At 37.2% G+C, this 20068-nt stretch overlaps 1 protein-coding gene and 1 long non-coding RNA gene across 2 annotated transcripts in view; one reads left to right on the forward strand and one right to left on the reverse strand.

Annotated features, from left to right (window-relative positions):
• The window catches only part of LOC140246237 (lysine-specific demethylase 5A-like), a 69333-nt gene that overhangs the window by 10922 nt on the left and 38343 nt on the right, over positions 1-20068 (forward strand). The window contains exons 2-4 of the mRNA XM_072325694.1: positions 7663-7740; positions 15203-15262; positions 16965-17027. Of these exons, the coding sequence (XP_072181795.1) occupies positions 7663-7740; positions 15203-15262; positions 16965-17027 (201 nt within the window). The remainder of the gene's footprint in view (positions 1-7662; positions 7741-15202; positions 15263-16964; positions 17028-20068) is intronic.
• Positions 1218-7524, reverse strand: LOC140241056 (uncharacterized). Its single transcript, XR_011902059.1, has 3 exons — positions 6860-7524; positions 4672-4795; positions 1218-3219 (listed from the first exon to the last, which is right to left on the reverse strand). It is a non-coding gene; the product is annotated as an uncharacterized lncRNA (long non-coding RNA).

Here is a 20068-nt window from a genome sequence, read left to right on the forward strand (position 1 = left end):
AAAGAAAATGTAACTTCTTTGATTTTTTAATTCTCTCCATTCTAAATTTCAAATTAAGTACATGTACTCTTTCTTTCCTTTCTGTACAGGAGAAACCGCCATGTTGCCTACCGACAGCTAGCGAGATGGCGTTGGAGAATTCCTTGGAAGATCTGTGCGGTTACCACTGCCTTCATCTGCGGTTAACATGATCAGCAAAACATTTCCATCTAAGGAGTACAAGGGATTCCAGCTGTAAAACCCATAAAGAGACTGACATTTACAGATTTTGACCTTGACCTTTGACTGCTGACTTTTGACCACTGAGCCCCAAAGTTGATATAATCACTGCCAGTCAGTATACATTCACATATACTAACTTCAATGAAGATACCTTAATTGAAGCATTTGCAAGAAATAGAGAAAAACTAGAAATTTCTACATTTCAACTTGACCTTTGACTTTTAATCTCATGACCCATGTTGTCTGTTGAGAATCTTTATTTGGTAGTACATGCATACACTAAGTTTCAAGAAAATACCTCCAGGCATTGCATAGATATGGGGGGGGGGATAGAGAAATTTTGAACATTTGACCTTGACCGTTTGACCTTGAGCATGTGCACCTGAATGTTGATAGGCAAAACTTTGCCCATGCACTCAGTTATACATTCCAAGTTTCATTAGGATTTGTACCTTAAACTGTTAGTTACGCTGTCCACAAAATTCATTACAGACGGACGGACACGTGAACTGACGAACGGACAACTTGAAAACACACAATGCTTCCGCACTACTTCGTGGCAGAGGCATAAACATCAATCAATCAATCAAGATAAATAAAATGTGTGATTACCCCAAGCACACAATCCTATCCCCAACTGAAGCCCTCTGTTTGATTTTTATATATGTTTCTGTGTTGAAAAAAAAAATAATCCATAGCACCATAATAGAACATAGTTTCTAAAAATAACAAGTGAAAATGTTCACTTTTGAAGGAATGAATATGAGAAAAGAGTGAATTCTGAGTGAAATTAGAGTCAAATCGGAGTTATCTCTGAGGTCACTCCACAAAAGTGGAAATACAAATTGTCACTCAAATTTCACTGTAAATTCATTTTTTTTTTATTCAATCCTCCAAGAGTGCATATTTCTTGCTTGTTATTTTTTTAGAGAGTACATGTTCCATGAAACAAAATCATGCACAACCAATAGACACACACACACACACACACACATATTACACAACAACAAAAAAGTTTCATTTTGTGCATTCAACAGTGGGGAAAAAAATCACAACACAACTTCATAGTTTGGCAAGAGCTTCTCCATTATTCAAAAAGCTGCATGATCAAAGAACAGTTGGTACTCATCATATAACACGTCAAAAGGAAAATTGTATGAAAAATAATCCAAAAAGAAAAAAGCTACATTATGTAATTAAAAAATCATATCAAACAAATATAGTATCTGAAAAGGACAAAAAACAAACTCATGGTCAAGAAAACTTCCATAACACAAACTGTGCTTGGTATTCTTTCATGTACACTGTACATGTTTTATCTAAAGCGCTCAACTAAATGCTATTACCTTAAATGCAACATTCTCTGACATGATCTCTTTTGCAATGAAGCTTTCATAAAATGTTGAGAAATTACTGCCCAATACTAACAAGAACTTTGTGCACAATTTACATGAAAGTAAAACTAGAAATAGATGTGAATGTACAGGAGCGGATCCATGAATTCCATAAAGGGGAGGCGCCATTCTAAATTAACCCCCTCCCCTTTTTGTTATATTTCTTTTGTTTAACAAAAAAAGAATAAAGAGGGGTGTTGCGCCTCCTCTGGATTCGCCACTGATGAAGTTTGACAGTATGCTTCTCTGTGACTTTGATTTACAGTATCGCAGTTGACCTTGCCTAAATATAACTCCCATTTACATGTTATTGGCATTAACTGCATTATTGTCTTTGTTAAATCTCTTTATACAGCTTGTATGCGGGGTACTCCTTGTTTTACTGTACCGCTATTCTTTTTGGTGACCACAAAAAGTGCAAGGTTGTAAAAGTTGAAGGTGATTAGATATCTGCACAGTACTTCAATATACATCATCTCTTGACTGTGTGGTAATTGGCTCAACTGAAATAAAATATAAAAAAGAAAACTATATGGCTAATGCTTGGTCAGGTACAAACACAAAGGGTGTCTTGCACAAATAGCTACAGACCATCACAAACATCAACTTTGACTTTAACTACTAAAATGCTGTGGAAGTTATTGCTGTACAACGTTTTGATAAAACTTTGGTTAACATGGCATCACTTTGTCTGAAAAACACACAAAAAATAAGTCTTGCACACCTGCACCTTCATTTCATCACAAACACCAATTTTCATGTCAATTGTCAATCACCTGCCCGACTAACGTCACACTGATACCTATCACATACCCCTTCACACTATGTTTGGCGGGTGTATGATAATCTGCCAGAGGAAGGAACTGAGTACACCTAGGAGTAATTTTATGATAATAATATAAGACTATGCAATCCAAGCCACAAGTTAACCTCTTTCATGTTTGAATGACTGTATAGTGGACTCCCATTATATCAAAGTCCTTGGGACCCACAGTTTTCTTTCGTTATATTGAAATTTTGTTATAACCGAACAAATAAACAATAAAAACACATAAAGTGGATAATGTTACGGCCCAAATTTTTACTTGGTTATAACTGGAATTTCGTTATAACCGTGTTTGTTCTAAATGGAGTGCATTTTACATCATATGACATACACTGTATATAATCTTGACATCCATATGATATATATATATATATATAAATGATAATATGTGTGTCATAAGCTAAGTTATTGCTAGAACAGCCTCCCAAAGCATACAACATGATTATGAACATGATACAGTAAATGTACATGTATCACAGAAAACAGGGTCCAGAGTGAAACCATGAAAAATTGTTCATGTTTTCATGATACCTTCGTCTATAACTATGTGTCTAGCATACTTCTTGCATATGGATGAAAGGCCTAGGAAGAAAGCCTATAGGATGGATAATCAGGTATCCAGACAGAAGTGGCTAGTATGCTGGCGAATGAGCTCATCCTTGGCCTGGTATGTGTACTGGCTGCTAAGGAATGGTGGGGCATCTTTCTTTTCCAGTTCACTTGCGCTGTAGTTGACACTCCAACGGGATACCTCTTCCATGAGGTCATGAACATAGGCTGCCATAAGAAAAGAAAATATCATAAAAAATGTGTATATATTTGTTTTAGAAATACATATCAACAAGCATGGTTCTATTAAAAAAGGAAAACCAATACATATACACACACACATATGATATATATATATATATATATATATATATATATATATATACACTAGGTGTTACAAAAAAGCATTTCCTACTTTGGATCCTTAATAGTTCAAAAGTATGTATCAGATAACACTGACATTGATATGTGCAATAGCTGATTAATGTACAATTTTTTTAGAGGTGCTTTAGAAATGATAGCATAAATCAGATTCAGTAAATTCAAGATTCATTTTAAAGTTAGATTTCAGATTCTGCTCTGTTTTCAACCCTCTGTACAAAATGTAAATTTTGCACAGGGGTCAGATGTGTATGGGAGTGTGTTGTTAACACCCTGACAATGGTCCTGAACAATGGTCAGGATTGGAATGGTCTATTACATATTCATGAGAAATTCCACTTTCACAGCTAGTCTTTATTCATCCTGAAATGTAGTGTATGCAAGCACATGAAAACATGTGCTGATTTTGTTCATCCGTGCATGCATGTTACTCTTTACCATGAATTCAGACTAACAGTAACAGTGCCTAGGGCAATCCATCATGAATTATTAATAAAGCATTCATGTGCCTTGGAGCAATAGTCGGGAAGCCTAGTGAGCAGAGCTCTGAAAAGGTGGTATTCGTGGTATTCATGTCTATTGTTCAGGGTCATTGAAAGCACACACTCACATACACATGGCTCTTGTGTGTAAAGTTCAATTTTGTACAAAGGGTTAAAATTGACCAAAGCCTGGATATTTACTTTAAAACCAATCTCTGATTTAACGAAACTGATTAATGCTCTCATATTCAAATCACCTCCAACTAAAATGTAGACTATTCAGCTATTACTTATATCAATAAGAGTGGGATTTTTTTTTTCTTTTTTAACTAGTATATGGTTGGGGATAGGGCTGGTGGAGGGACATGGTGTGATTCTTTCAGCATAGCAGAAGAAACAATAACATTAAAATGAGAGATAAGGGAAGGTGATAACCAACAAGTGATCCCAGTTGACAAGCTAGATATGAAATATTACATATTTCTTTTTTTTTTTAGGGGGGGGGGAGGGAAGGGTGACTCAGAACCCCAAAGAACCATGCCTACATGTTAAAACACATAAATAGACAAAAAGCAGGCCATTGAAGGACAAAGAACTTTCAGATTTTGAAGAAATGTGTTGAATTTGTATCGCAACAAATGAACAAAAGATACATCACAACATGGCAGAGTTATAATTTCAAGTAATCTAAATTTAATTTCCATACTTTCTTTATCTGTGTACATTATCATTTCTGGTCTGTGATCATTCTTTTCCTGTAGAGAGGGTAATGACAAAATTATATTCACTTACAGAATGAGACCTTTCCTTTGCATACCTTAACTGATGCTTTCTCAGGCTTATACTTGGGCGTGATGACTTTGTACCGCTTTTTCCCACTCTTGGTAGTTGCCTGCGGACAGTTGCTATTGGCATTGTAGTGGAGTGCAGCTAGTTGGAGTCTGAAGTAGAATTTGAAACCAATAAATCAATTTTAAAAGTCTCTGGTTTGAACAAATCCTTATATAGTATTGAATTCCTGAGGCTGGAGAGATTCCTGAGGGGATCATGCTCATGGCTAGCAAGAAGCTCATCCAGCATCTGTAATGTGAAACAAGAAAAGTTCATGATTGTGCCTTTGATTTGGTCAATGGCATATGCCATGAATGCTCAAAATTGACAAATACTAGTAAATAAGAAACACAAATGTAATAAGAAAGCATATTTATAGAATATATGGTCAACTTCATTTTAAAAAAAAAAATCCATAAGATAGGATACATGCCAAATCAGTTCCTTACAAAATGTTATTCTCACAACCTGCAGTTTTACAGCGTGGTTGAGCAATGATCTATAATCATAATAAGAAATTCTCATTTGTCAAGCTGACTGACAAGCACCTGATAATATATTCAGATGAATAAACTTAAACAGCCAAGAAACTATGGAATAAAATGTATAGGTTTTAACTCTCCCAAGCACTAAATCTGCACCTACGTAAAAGCATTTAATCACAGGTTCACATTTTCCACACTATCGTACAGTGGTACCGTATATATCCTGACAAAATATTATGCAGCTAAAATATTTTTAGCTCGATAAAATGTCAGATTATGCATTTAACAAAATAGCTATGCTTCATCTAACACTCTCACGCAATCTTGATCGTGGGTAGAAGCATTCACAACTGTACCGTACCTATGGGGGGGGGGGCATTGTGCACTTCTGCCCCCTACGATTTTACAAGGAATTTTTTTTTTCTGCCTCTCAGCTGATATTCGATATTGGAGGGAGAACATGTAACAGTTACTATGCAAAGCTACCCACCCAATTTCATCCTCCAAAATTTTGTGACATGCACTATGTAGCTCCCCCCTCCCCCCTCCCCATAAGCTCCCTGGACTTGTACGACTTGAAACCCGGCAGTGGATCACTGACAAAATTGTCAGTAACATCAGTTACTGATGCATTTTTTTTTTCTTGCAGTTCTTTAGAAATGCAGATTTGGTGCAAAATTTATAATTCTATATATTAGCCACAGTAAGGCTACAATGTACCTTGTATACCGGTACCTACCTTTAAACTATAGCTATATCAATTACAATTCAAAGGTATTTGCATTTTACCGGTACTACAGACTACAGAATGTTGTAAAAGCACTGTATAGTAACATCAGTTATGGTACAGTACCATGGTACCGGGACTGTGGAAATGCCCATATGGATAAATTGCAAATGAAGTCTGCATCTATTACACGTAGACACAAACCTACTGATATTGACCCATGGATGTGTCTGCATTTATGGTCCTGGCCCTTCTGCCTTGATGCGACTGAGTTGCGACTACAGTTTATGTCACTGCCTTTCTTCACAATTAGGACGAGCAAGTTCTTTGCGATGTCCATACAACTTTGACTTTGAATTTGAACTTTGTCTTGACTTTAGAACATAGGTGACCTATAAGGCTTTCTTTGACTGAGTTACAGCCATACAGGTAGGTACCCCAAACCAGTATGCTCTTATTTTTTTGAGGGAAAAAAAAACTGAGCCTGTCATCATGTACTATTGTAACTAACCACCCTGTTATTTGTATATCTATATCATTCGGATTCATTGTCATTACTATCGAGTATACCCATGGTATTTCATTTGTCACTGCAACTAGTGTAGTGTATTGATTTATGACTGCAGTCACATCACACTCACACAGTCACAGAGCATAGCCAGCTACCGTGCGCACGAATGAAAACACAAAGAAAGACCCCACATTTTTACCGAATTTCTAATTTTGTAAGTAAATGCCGAACCTACAAAAACGCAATATCGGTCCCCTCTTGTTCTGCGTGTGCGTCTTCACTAGATCTAGACGTGGTCTACTGGTATGTGCAAAGTCTATGGAGGTTGAAAACAGTCACCGGCTATGACGAAATGGAGTGCACAGTACAGTGGTGGACTACAGTATTTCACGGTAATGGCGCCGAACGAACGTAGTCGTAACCCGTAACCGATAGTCATTGTGGTACTCACTCTCATTTTCCTCCTCTTCTCAGCGGCTGGTTGTTGTTGCCACTCCTCTTCAACTCGGACGATTCGCCTTGCTGCAGTGGCAGTTCAATTACAGGCAAAGCATCGGGCTTCAGCCTTGCCCTTAGCAATCTGAAATTGGTTATGCAGCCCCTCTTCGAATGCATCCTCGGGACCGGGGAAGTGGGCGCTGCACACGTACACCAAACTTGAGCTGCTGGGCCCGTCCCAATCGGCCCTTGTCAGTTTTACTCGTGTGGTCCAGATTCTTCGTAGATTTTGATCGTTGAGAAAGGTGTGAATGCTTCGTTTACAGGGTGTAGCTAAGATCTCTTCAAACTATATTTTTGCAATCAAACGTTTAACAACCCGACGTCTTGCGAATAATCAACACACAACAGCGGGGTACACATACGCGATACGTGGGTAGGTATGGGCCGTGTGCGTATTAACGTGTAGCAGTGTCGTCTGCTACGAAAGCTTCGGTTCTTGAGATGACGTATTCGGTCACGTGACTCACATTTGTCGAAATTTCACTTTTTTAAGGGGCGGAGCTTAGGAACTTGGACATATACAAAATCAGGGCAGCAAAATTGGATTTTCTCTCTTACAGGTGCTTTTTACAAACAACTGGTGAAAGATTATCAAAGAATTAACACATCTTAGCCCTCTCAGAGCTCAAATTTTTGGATTTCACGGCCCCTTTAATGTTGTTTGAGTGTGTAAGACTTTACATACCTCACCCACATAAACATGGTGGATGTTTAACCACTTTGCACACTTTTATTCTTTATTTTCATATGCAGGACTGGCAGCCACCCTTTGCAGTTGACGTTGAAAATTTCAGATTTACTCCCCGAGTGCAGAGACTGAATGAACTTGAGGTGAGTAAAACAAACAAAATAACAAAATATAATGCAGAAACAAAAACAAACAAACAAACAGACAAACCAATAAAAAGAACAAGTAAAAGCAAACAAAACCAGAACAAACCCAAATTACACACATCTCATTAGATGTCACTGTACTGATTCTTGATAACTTCTCCATTTCCACGATTCTTCAGTTCCTCAACTCTCTGCACGAGTTTACTGCAGTCTAGAAAGGTCTCATTATCCGCATGTATACAATAACATGGTTGCATGATTACCTTGATTGACTTCCAAAATTTCAGGGATGACCTGAAATGCTGCTATGTGATTTTGCAGAATGTTGCAGAATGGAGGTGGAGCAATTTCTTGCATTTTCGTCGAGGAGGAATGTATGAAGCTGTGTGAGTGCATCTCGTGATCACTTTTTCTGTTGTCCCACTTTTAAACGTCTTTGCTGGTTCAACACTTTCAACTAGGAGAAAGGAAGGACATGGCAAATTTCACTGAAAGAAATTGTGACATCAAGTGACTGGGTAATTGCCCTTTATCAAAGTGCTTGAAATTGGGTCATATACATTGTAACACCTGTGACCTTCAGCCATGTAAACATACAATCTTGTTTTCATTCAGACACACATGGTATTTCCATGATCTAGAATTAAACAGGCCTATTGCTACAAGAGCAGCCTTACAATATTGGGATACATTAAAGCAGAAATTTATAGAGAATCTAGAAATATGACAAGTTTGATATCTACGGAAAGCTAAGAAGCTAGTTAACAAAACTGGATATCTTTTAGACGATGTAACTTTACCCCCAAACTGTTTTTGAGATTGAAAAACACCCAAATTTCCATGACCACGTAGCTCCGTTCGCTACAAGAAACATCGGATTTGAGTGACGTCACCTAATGTGTACGAGCTGATTTGCCGTACGTCTATATGAGACCCGCTCTGGCAAAACCCGAAACTTCTCGGCAAATGTGATTTCGCGCTACAGCCCGAAAAAGGTCAAAAAATGACCTACCTCAGGGACCAAATTGACATTTTGGTATCACGTTGTAGGGGAAATTTTCTAGTTTCTGACTGATATCAACAACATTTCAAAATACAACCTACAAAATGTGGAATTTTGAAGAGAAAAGTGGGATGTCAATCTCAAATGTTGGCCAAAATCTTACGTCTAAAGACCAAATCGCCTTCGCTTACGGCGAAAATGACTGTTCTTTTGGCGATCGTGTCTTAGATATTCTGCGTTGAACCCTGACACATTTGGTACCTACAGAAAGCTCTACCTCTGCTTATTCCAAGTATGGTCATGGCATGATGTCATGCTACTCACTTTCATTCATAAATTCGTCTGAAACATCGCGTAAACAGCCTTGTTGCTTACCAAGACAATTGATCGAAATACGTGTGCACGATTGGTCAACTGCGCCGAGGACCCCCTTGTTTACAAGCAACCTACGTGTTATACTATGGGGATCGCTGTAACTACACGCAGCCGCTGTCGCGAAGCGACGCGGCTGCACCTGTATTCCTTCGCAGACGTTGTCATTTTTCAGTGTGGTTGTGCGACTCCTTCATGAATATCTTTATTAATCGTGAAAAACTAAAATACAAGGAATTATCGTAATCTATGATAATCATTCAATAATCGGTATGCGATTTTTTTGTTTAATTACGTCAAAAACTCACCGAAATCTGTGGCTGAAATCAGGTCTGTAAACGTCCTTATTGCTTCACTCCTCATCTGCGTGTTATTATGAATGGCATTCACTCTCGTATACTACAACGTACAACGTAGGTAGTCGGAGAGGCGCCCTCTAGCTCTCCGACTACCTACGTTGTACGTTGTAGTCGAGGTAGAAATTAGAATTTAAACCAACACACAAGAGAAAAAGAAGGTCACATTTATCTAACAAACCTTCATCATGCCATTTCGAAGAAGAATCAAGCTGAAATCACGGCATCAAGGAATACCTCTTCACTGCCGATTCTGCTGGTACTGTTGTGCGTACACCTGATCACGGCAATCGCGAATCTTGAGCTGATTACGGTAGGTTTTGTGCTTTTCAAACGTCGTATTTCCGTAAATTTATGGGTGTAAAAATGATTTCCAATCAATTACAGCCCTTTGACTTAGTTATCATCCTTCATGAGTATGTATACCTCAGCTATACGCAATTCCCCCACAATGATCGATTTGTTGTGTCAATAATAACAGCAAATTGTTGCTGTACGAAGGAACAGCTGATCACGGCAATCGTGAATCTTGAGCTGACGATAGGTTTTGTGCTTTTAAAACTTCGTTTTCCGTAAATCTATGGGTGTAAAATATGATTCCAATGAACACAAACAAACAAACAATTTCACGACGTGAATATATAGTTTTGGCGGACGATTTATTCTAGATTGACAACAAATTACACACCAATTTCCTGAAAAGTGCGCACAGTTGCCTATAGATACGTACATCCCACTGGGTTGCATACACACGTGGTGACGTCACAGATTTGGCACTTTTCGTAGCCGCATCGAACTTTTTCCAGTGCTCAAATTTGGTAAAAATAAAGATTCTTATATTCAAAGCAGAGACAACTTTATTGCATGATTTATGTTAGAAATTAATCAAAATAACATTAAATGATGGAAAACAGTCAATTTATATGATATTATTTCCTATAAATTTCTTCTTTAAGTCAATTAAGATTAATATTCAGGGTCAAGATTATGCCTAAAAATGTAAGTCATGCAAGATATAAAGACATTTCCTTAACTGCTAAGTGTACTATGCATGCTACAAATGATGTATCTTATGTTTTACTATTGAGTTGAAACTGGAGCCTAAAGAATTATTGATAGTAGATGTAATGAGGTAATTCAACATTTGAGTGATATTTTGCTCTTTTTGATTTTATGAATGACACATGAATGTATTTATTTACTTTTAATTTATATTTTAAAACTATGAATAACCAAATGCATGAGACCTCAGTCTATTTTTGCTGTCTATTTTTGCAGTTTTTAATGTCACAGTGATAACAATGATTGTCATTTAGGGGAATTGTCATGTTATCAGCTATGGAAAATGGAAGAAAATGTCCAAGTGTGCTTGTTTGTGTTTCAGTGACCCCGTGTGCTTCAATATTTGTATTGTGCCACTTGTCACAGAACCAGTTTGTTTAGTCAGGTACATTAGCTTAAAAAAAAACAAACAAACAAACCAACAAAATGAGTTGGCATATTGTCAAATAGATAATGTTTTCATAGCTTTTTGCTGAAATTGCAACAATAAAGGACACATTATTGCAAGCTGAAAACAGCACAGTATGAGATGTCAGCAAGCCCAGTCATGATAGCCAATCCTCTGCCAGCATCTCCCAGAAAGACTTCCACACAATTAATGGGTATGATTGCACGTGTGAAACGCGACAATAAACCGAACAAAGTACACTGTACAGCACTTCATATGCAGCAACTACCTACTTCATGTAGGGTACATTGCAGAATGAAACTGTTGTGTAGACTCGGTTACTTAAGATTTAAGAGTTGAGAAGAGCTTCTCATAATTCATACATGTGCAGTATACGACTAATTGACAAATTACCCCACATCAACTTCAATTTATGTTGATGTAGGGCAATTTGTCAATCAGTTGCATAAAAAACAACCCAGCGGGAGAATATCATTAATTTGAATACATACAGTACTTTCATATTCTGCAATCAGTTGATACTTTGCTGTGCAGCACTATGATGTACCGGTATTACAGTTTGACCTTGATTATTCGGCCTCCTTTTATCCGGAAATCTCTATTATCCGGACATGTTCACGCAGTGAAGGTTTTTTTTTTTTTTTTTTTCATCCAAAAATTGAGAAAAAACAGTGACTTTAAACTCAATTAAAATTTCTACAAAACTCACACGATTTACCTACAATATTCCCGACAGAACTACAAATTGTAACATAAATTCACACCACATTATCATCGTAAAAGTAAGCAGTCATGATCTATAAATTCACCATAAGAACATGGATGGAAAACTTGTCAGTAAATCACGGCGCAGTCGAGGCCATATCACGATCGGTCATTGAGAAAGCTAACAGAAAAATTAGGAGCGCAGACACAACACACGACTACGTCGTCAGAGAGTCAGTTCGAAATGGCGAATTACAGACGACCGGGCTGAGATGGTGCATCCCGATTTTGAAACATCTTTTCATGGATCTAAGGTATTTCAGTAATTTCATAAGATGTGCATGATAGGTTTCTCAATATCTAATGGGGTAAAACATGTATGATTTTCACATAAAGATATACTTTATTTTTGTGAAGAAGGGACTACAATTTTGCGCAGGCTAGCATAGATTACACCACCGTTGCGAGGTACGCTACCTGCCTAGCTGCCAGTGCACTGGGACGGCAGCTTGGACGGCAGCTACAGTATATACATTAACATTGTGTCTCCCATATCCGGCCAATTCGCTTATCCGGATGAGCGCCGGTCCCGACATGGCAGGATAATCGAGGTCGAACTGTACTAAATAACAAACATTAATTTTTAAAGGGGATTACTGTAAAGCAAGGTATTTGTGACATTAAATTTTCATGAATTGCCATTGGCATTCAATACATTGTACATATAATATAGACAAAAACTCTTGCTTGCATTTTAATTTCGTGAATCTCAGCTCATGCAAAATTTGCGAAATCGAAATGTACATGAAGATGTTTGGTTTTACAGTACTGTAATAATTGCCTTTGAACTGTTGAAAATGTCACATTGTATTTGTAATAAATGCTCAAAAACTCCATGCAGTTCACAGGAAATATATGTACATGTAGTTGAATGAAGGTGGTACAGGTTTACAGTACATGTCATAACATGTCCATGTGTCTTGGCAGAATATTTTTTGAAGGCGTTTTCTTCAAATTGTTGATTCACAGTGAAAATTTTCAAACCAACCTTTCCATGTTCAGTTTTGAATTAACCATGCATGTACTTTGATAAGGTTAAGTAATTGTGCCACCCAGCATACAATGTACAGTAGATATTGCCCTTCAAAAATATGTTTTGTGCATGAATTACTTGTATCATTTGATACACATGTAGCTTTCAAAAGTTTTCAAGTCAGTTTTAGAGCTTAAAAGGATTGCATAGTTTTGGTTGAGACCAACTTTCAAGTTTCTTACATTTTTTGGTGAGATAATGAGAAACCTCTTATGAAAAAGAGCATAGTAATTCCATGAGGAATTCAATGTTTATTTGATGAAATGGCTGAGATATCCAAAAACAGAGCGATTCTAATAAAGTGTGGGACCCGCCTTTTATTACGATCGCTTTGTTTTACTTTGTTTTTGGTTGTTTCAGTCACTCCAAACCCAGTTTTCATCAAATAAACTTTGAATTCCTCATAAAATGGTATGCTCTGTACTATTTCAGTCGCAGCGGACAGGTGCAATTAACTCACCGTTTTCATTTTGACCTGACCTCGCTTTCCTCTTGAATGAACACATTTCGCACAAAAACCGCTAGGAAAGTGTCGCAGCAAAACTGCTGTTACTTTACTATTTATTCATATTTTTTGATAAGCCAAACGGTTATGAAAAGTAAAAACCTCATTTTAACCTGTCATTATGTTACCTTTTTTAAATAACGACGATAAAATATTCAAAAACGGAGCATAACTTCACTCTCAAAATGGAAAATAATTGTCAGAAATCGTTGCTAAAATTTCACATTTTGACTTCGTGAACAACAAAAAACTTTCAAGTATGTTACTAAGTATGTATTTCTCTCCGGAACTCTAAAATATCACATTCGAGAAGTCATGCGTCCGGATATGTCTGGAAATAATCAAAAGTGGTGCACTTTCTACCTTCGTTCCGAGCACGAAATTTCATAGTCATTCGCACACGGGAAGACAGGGTACAGTCCCACGTACCCACATCTTTGTCGCTCTCACATCACCTGTACTTCAGTGCCGTACGGCACTGCTGTACTCTGATCGTGATTCATACCGGGAATTCGTAGTTGTAATGTTACTTACTAGTGCAGTAAAATGTGCGTAAAGTTCGAATAATCCAATGTCATGAATTTGCAACTGCATAAATGATGTCATAGCTGATAGATAATTATTCAAATTTTTGCTGCATTCTTTTTAATAGGCCAGTTCTGATAACGTACATTGTAAGTGCTTGTTTTTTAGGTGGCGAAGTCCCCAGCACACTGCTACATTGTACTTACATGTATCAACACACGACCCCGTGTCCCACTCAGCATGCATGTGCAGTTTACTCCACTGTAGGCATCCGCTGACAGCAGCCACCTCGCATCGCACAGTAACAGTAGGCTGCATTGCATCGACCAATCAGCTCGCTGGATCGAAGCAGCATGGGAAAGTCCATTCATTGCGCAAGCGCAAATCAGTTTTTCTTAGAATATGACGTCATTATTCCCGTTTGCTGCTCCAAGATTTCTGACAATATACCTCATTTATTTTCACTTTTAAAGTGCAAAAATAGGTCTTCGGCAAAGCGAACAGGGCTACATTAACGTCCGCACGTGTCTTATGAATATGTTTGTCAAGTTATTATTATTATTATTACTATTATTTATAGTGCGCTTTTCCCACAAGGCCCAAAGCGCTTACAATCAATTCAAAGCATGTACGACAGTATGTGTAATTGGATAAATGTTACAGCTACGAACTAGTTGCTACTAAAAAGATGTGTTTTCAAGGCTTTTTTGAAAACACTGTTTTGAAAAGTTTCATGAATATTAAGTGGTGCGTCCAGATGTGTCTGGAAATAATCTGACGGTAGTTTTCCGAGACAGCGAAGCATGAAATGTTGAATAACTTCAAAAGTTCTCAATCGTTTCTCGTGATTTTTCGTATGTAGATGGAAATCATGATTTTGCATTGTATTTTGATACTGAAAGTTTGAGCGATTTTGGTCAATGTATAGCGGAGATATGAGAAGGTGAAATTTTGGTGAAAATGAGAACGCCCGATTCGCACTGCCTCAATGACGGTTGAAAATTCAAAACGTTTCGTGGGTTTCGGGGGAGTTAATTATAGTCGTCCGCTGCGACTGATTTTGTAAGTGTTTTCTTGGTATCTCGCAAAAAGTTAAAAGCCCAATTGTCATCTCCACCAATACTTTACCATCCCTTTAATGATAAACGTACAATGCCAATGAGCAGCACACATGCATGCATTTGTGTTCATACAAGTGTTGATGCAAACAAAAGTGCCTACAATTATGTAAATCAGCTTGTGCAATGTACAAAAAACTCTGAACTTATGCAGGAATGTGGACCTATTGTGATATGTTTGTGTTTTGTGATATCAAGGAGAAAATGTCATTACTTCATGACATATTGTACATGTATTTCCAGTAAAAAGTGTCAATATTTTGATTTCTGTTTTTGTTGTTGTTTTCCCCCTGTCATTTTCATATTCACAGGCAAAGACTCGGATCAAGCTAAACTTTTTGGACAGCATTGCAAAGTTTTGGGAGCTACAGGTAATGTTTAATCTCAGTAGGGCTCTGGTATCCAGCTGTTCCTTTTTTCTTTTTCTTTTTTTCAGTTTGATATCAGCTAGTTAAAAGTTTTGGAATGATGTACATGTTCTCGTGGTGAAGACTTGCTTGTTCAAGATCTGGTTGTTACCCAGCAGTGAATTTGGACTTGAAATGTTGAGCATTGTTTTGTAAAACGAAGATACATGTAAATGGTTTACTGATCATGTGTTTTTAGTATAACAGCTTGCAGAGGTATAGTATCAATAGACATTAATCAGGAAGCAAATAAAAGCCATACTTGAGAGCCTTGGTATGCCTCACATTCTAACAAAAATGTACCGGTAGTTCACAGTGCATCATGCACGTTATGATAACTAAATGTAGCCACTTAGAGCCTACTTGTTTGTCATAACATTGTTCTGTTAAACTATGTGAATGATTTATTTACAAGGAAAAACTCTTCCATCTTTGCCGTGGACATTACGAGGATATGTTCCCCCTTCCTTATCATTTCAAGTACATAAACTAGAGAAGCACTCTGAGAGCACTGACCTCCGCCAAGCAGCTCATTTCCACCACTGATCTTGTTCTTCCATTGACATCAGTGATTTCCACCCATACGTATGCATGCTGAAAATTGCCCGATTTCCCATTATAGAAGCATTTTGTTATGTCATCAACTTCAAGCTGCATGGCACGCCTCGCCCTACCAGACAGAGCACGCACTTTAGTGCACTTATGAAAATCTGAAAAATGCGCAGCTTGAACTCCCAAGTTCATTGATATAAAATCCAAACAAATTTCCAGATCACTATCAAAATTTAATCTCATGTGTTCCTTGTGTCACTCTCAACCTTCTCAATCTTGCAAGTTTCATCCAAATCGGTTCACAACTTTTTGAGTTATTTTATACACAGACAAACAAACAAACAAGCCAATGGTAGTGAAAACATAACCTCCCTTGGCAGAGGTAATTAAGAGTGCAGGAATAGTAATCAGAAAAGTAGCATTATGTATATTTAGTTGTACAATATGTCCCCCAAAAAATTACAATCAAATTTTCGCATTGATAACCCCAATATTATCAAACTGTCTGAATGAAAATTCAGGGTCTTAAAATATAACATCTTAGCTCTATTTTGCAGAAAACCCCATTCAATTTGGTTAAGTGGTCACAGAGAAATGTGAAAAGTTGTAAAGCATGTCATGAGTCTGATTCTTCCAAGTTTAGCACTTCGATGCTTTTGTGTATGAATACAATAGACAGAACTTGGAGGGAAGAGATTCTTGACATCCTTTACAAAATTCCTTGTTTCTTGTTTACCACTGAAGCAAATCAAATGGGGTTTTTTGAAAGATGTGGGCAATGAGTTATAGTTTCATATCCTGAATTTGTATTTGGATTGATTCACCATTTTTAAAGATATCATTGCGGAGGGTTCCGTTGTAATTTTTTTGGGGACATACGGTATTAATATAAAAACTTCATCTATAATGTTTATGTGGGTTCAAACTGAATATTCATGTTCAAATTCACAGATCTAAGCATACAAATGTACATGTACACCTTACATTTATACATGTGTACTGTATACTGAAAGAGTAGTATTTTTTCTGTGTAGTGCAAGAGTTCCACAAGTTTCCATAATGAGCAATCAAATTCAGTAAATCAAATGCCACGATGCCTTCTTTACTTCTGCAGGGATGTAGACTGAAAATTCCAAATGTCTGTGGAAAATGCTTGGATCTCTACAACCTGAGCAAGGTGAGTGTTGGTTTGTACATTGTAAATATGATAGAATAATGTGTACTATCACCCAAATTCTGTGTGTAGCTCTGTTCTCTTTATTACCTTCTTATTTACAGTGCAGTAGCACATCATACAACATCAGGTGCAACATGATCTGGCATAATGAATTATTTTAATCATAATCAGCTAGGCATGATTGTGAGAGGAAGGAATATGGAAGTTTATTGCTTTTCCTTGAATGACTGTGATTACAGATTTATATCCAAGGTTACCTGCACTCTTGTGAGAATGGGAACCTTAGATCTGAATAACAACCTTTCAATGATTATTGTCTCTGCCTAGTTGTACAGCATTTATTTGTGTTAAAGTGAGTGAAGAAAAATAAAGATCATGGCCTTTGTTGCTGATATTCAAATGAATAATGGTAAATTATGTATGCCGTGAGTGTGATTACATCCATTCCAAATGGCGAGTGATATTTGGCACTCAAGAAATTTAGAAATAAGTTTTCTATATATAGAGGCTCCTGCATGCAGTGTTTATTTTCTTGCTTGCAAAGACAAAAGACAAAGGCCAGACCCTAAGCATTTTAATGAGGCTGCTGCTTCAGCCAGGAATCATATTGCCATTATTCAGCTCCTCTAGTGGGGAGAGAGAGAGAGGCGATGCGTCTCCCTCACGTGACATCACAGAGGGAGATGGGTTCACCAAGAGTTCAGCAGTCTCCTCTACAGATGGATGTGCTGCTGCTCTCATGCTGATTGCAGGCCGTCGTGTCTGGGCAATGCTCTGCGAAGCCTGTGCATTGCGGCCGCTTGCGGGTGTGACTTGGATGAAATTAGCTTCTAGTGCTAGCTCGCAAATGCTGTGTGTGTTTGAAGAATGGTGAGGCTACCCTCAGAGGACATACATGGCATTGTTTATACAAATGTGCTTCTGTACATGACCACGAGATCGTTCACACCTTGGTTTGTGCAGATTAACAACTTTGCTTGCTAACTTTTTCTCTGTGGAGTCTATGTATTACAAGTTCTTTATCACTTGTTCATGCATGTTTTGAATTGTAATTCTAACACCACATGTAACAGAATAGGAAGGAAATTATATCTGGTCTGCCGCATTACAATCTGTATGTGACAATATACCAACCATTTAATAATATGTACAATACTGGTATTTTGGTTTAAGAAATGCCATTTCTTGTATGTTCAACTGAGCACAAAGCTCTGAGCAAATTTTTGTTATGAAATAGTTACGTTTCTTTTTTCCTTCTTTTAAAGCGCAGTTGTCTATTGTTCTCATGAAAAAGCTCTGTCTGTGATTGTGGGGGGGGGGGGAATGACACAAAAATAATGATTGTACATTCATTAATGGTAAATGTTAGTGATATATTCTGTTGCATCAAAAGGGACTGAGGTGAAATTAAATTAGATTTAACATTACTAGTATCACTTACATGTTAGTTGCAATAGGGGGGGGGGGGAGAATGTGTGTGTGTGTGTCTGCATGTTTACAGACCCAACTAATTGATTTCATTGGTGTATTACGCATACACCATGCTTCTTATACTAAAATTTTGTTAAACTTGAATGTACAGTATATACATAAACTTCAAACATTTCATTTCTGTGGAAGAAATAAAGAAATCAATTTCCTTTTTATGATATAATGCAGGTTCACACAATATTACTCAAAAGCAAATCTCATGCAGTGCCATGAATAAGATACTATGCACGGTTAATTGATAACATGTTGAAGTGAAACACAAACTGATGAGTACTATGCAGTTGTCATTACAGGCATGTGATGGAAATGCCTGTTTTTAGATAGCTGTAATCAATGTGGTAGATAACTAACTTGACATCCTGACTCTGATAACTCCAAAGCTGCTGAAACTTTCGGGGCGAATGTGGCTTCTTTTTTTTTTCTACCATTCATGCCACTCTCAATCTCATTGGGTTACATTTGTTTTGATATTGTCAAGAGCTCAGTATTCTACCTAAAGATCATTTTCTTTATTATCATTATAGCATATACATGTCTTAAGGCAAGATATCAGAAATGAAAAATGATTATAACATTATGAAATTATTCACTGCACAAAGGAGTTTATGGTTATGCATATTCCACATAATTGCAAATGACTCATACAGTATATTCAGAAGTGTCTCTGACACTCATCCAAAGAATGCCTCTGGGTGTGTATCTTTCTCTTCTTTTTTTTTTTCTTTTTTTTTTCTCTCTCTTGCACATGAGTCAAGGAAGATATGAGACCCACAGCAATTTTACCAGCTTTGTAATGATGCATTCCCTGTTGTGCCCAAGCTTGGCTTTCATAATCTTTATGGTATATTTTTCATCGTAGAGTGTACTCCCAGCCAAAACAATGGATTAGAACTTCGCTTCTTTCATAATCTATGAAAACTAATATTGGTAATTTGCAAAGACATTTTTTATGCAATTACATGTAGAATGTTTTTGTGTGAGTGCATGTATTGACTCAAGAAAACATCTTTAACAAGCAAATATATCAGACATACTCATGCTCTCTTTCTACATACAGTGTACCTGTAGTTTAGACTTTCCTGTTTCTTATATAAATGTAGGTTTTTGCTTTTTAGGTACAATCTTCAGTGAGCCATACAATGTTTGTTTTTGTCTTTTTTGATAATTTCACCATTTTACTGGATCAGAATTGTGGAGACTGCATGGACAAGCACTGAAAACAGAATTCAGCCTGCTTCATGTACATTTTATTCCTTTTTGCCACCAAAACTAAATAACAGTTATGCACAGTGGTGCAAATTTATTTGGTGCTGCTATTCAGTTTGTGGGCTATCTTGCAAACAAGCAAGCTCTGATTACTACCAAAATTTGAATTAGAGGTACAGCAAGAACAGCATGTGATTTGGTTACAGTCATTTTGTTAATTGCAGAATCATCCTCGCTCTGTGACAAATTAGTGTCCATCTTACATTTTTGTATACATGACATTCAAATACCCAGAGACTCCAACCCGAAGCACCTTCTGATCTGGAGATTCTCCCGCCTGAAAC

The sequence above is a fragment of the Diadema setosum genome, chromosome 2 (assembly GCF_964275005.1).
Source record: "Diadema setosum chromosome 2, eeDiaSeto1, whole genome shotgun sequence".
NCBI lineage: Eukaryota > Metazoa > Echinodermata > Echinoidea > Diadematoida > Diadematidae > Diadema > Diadema setosum.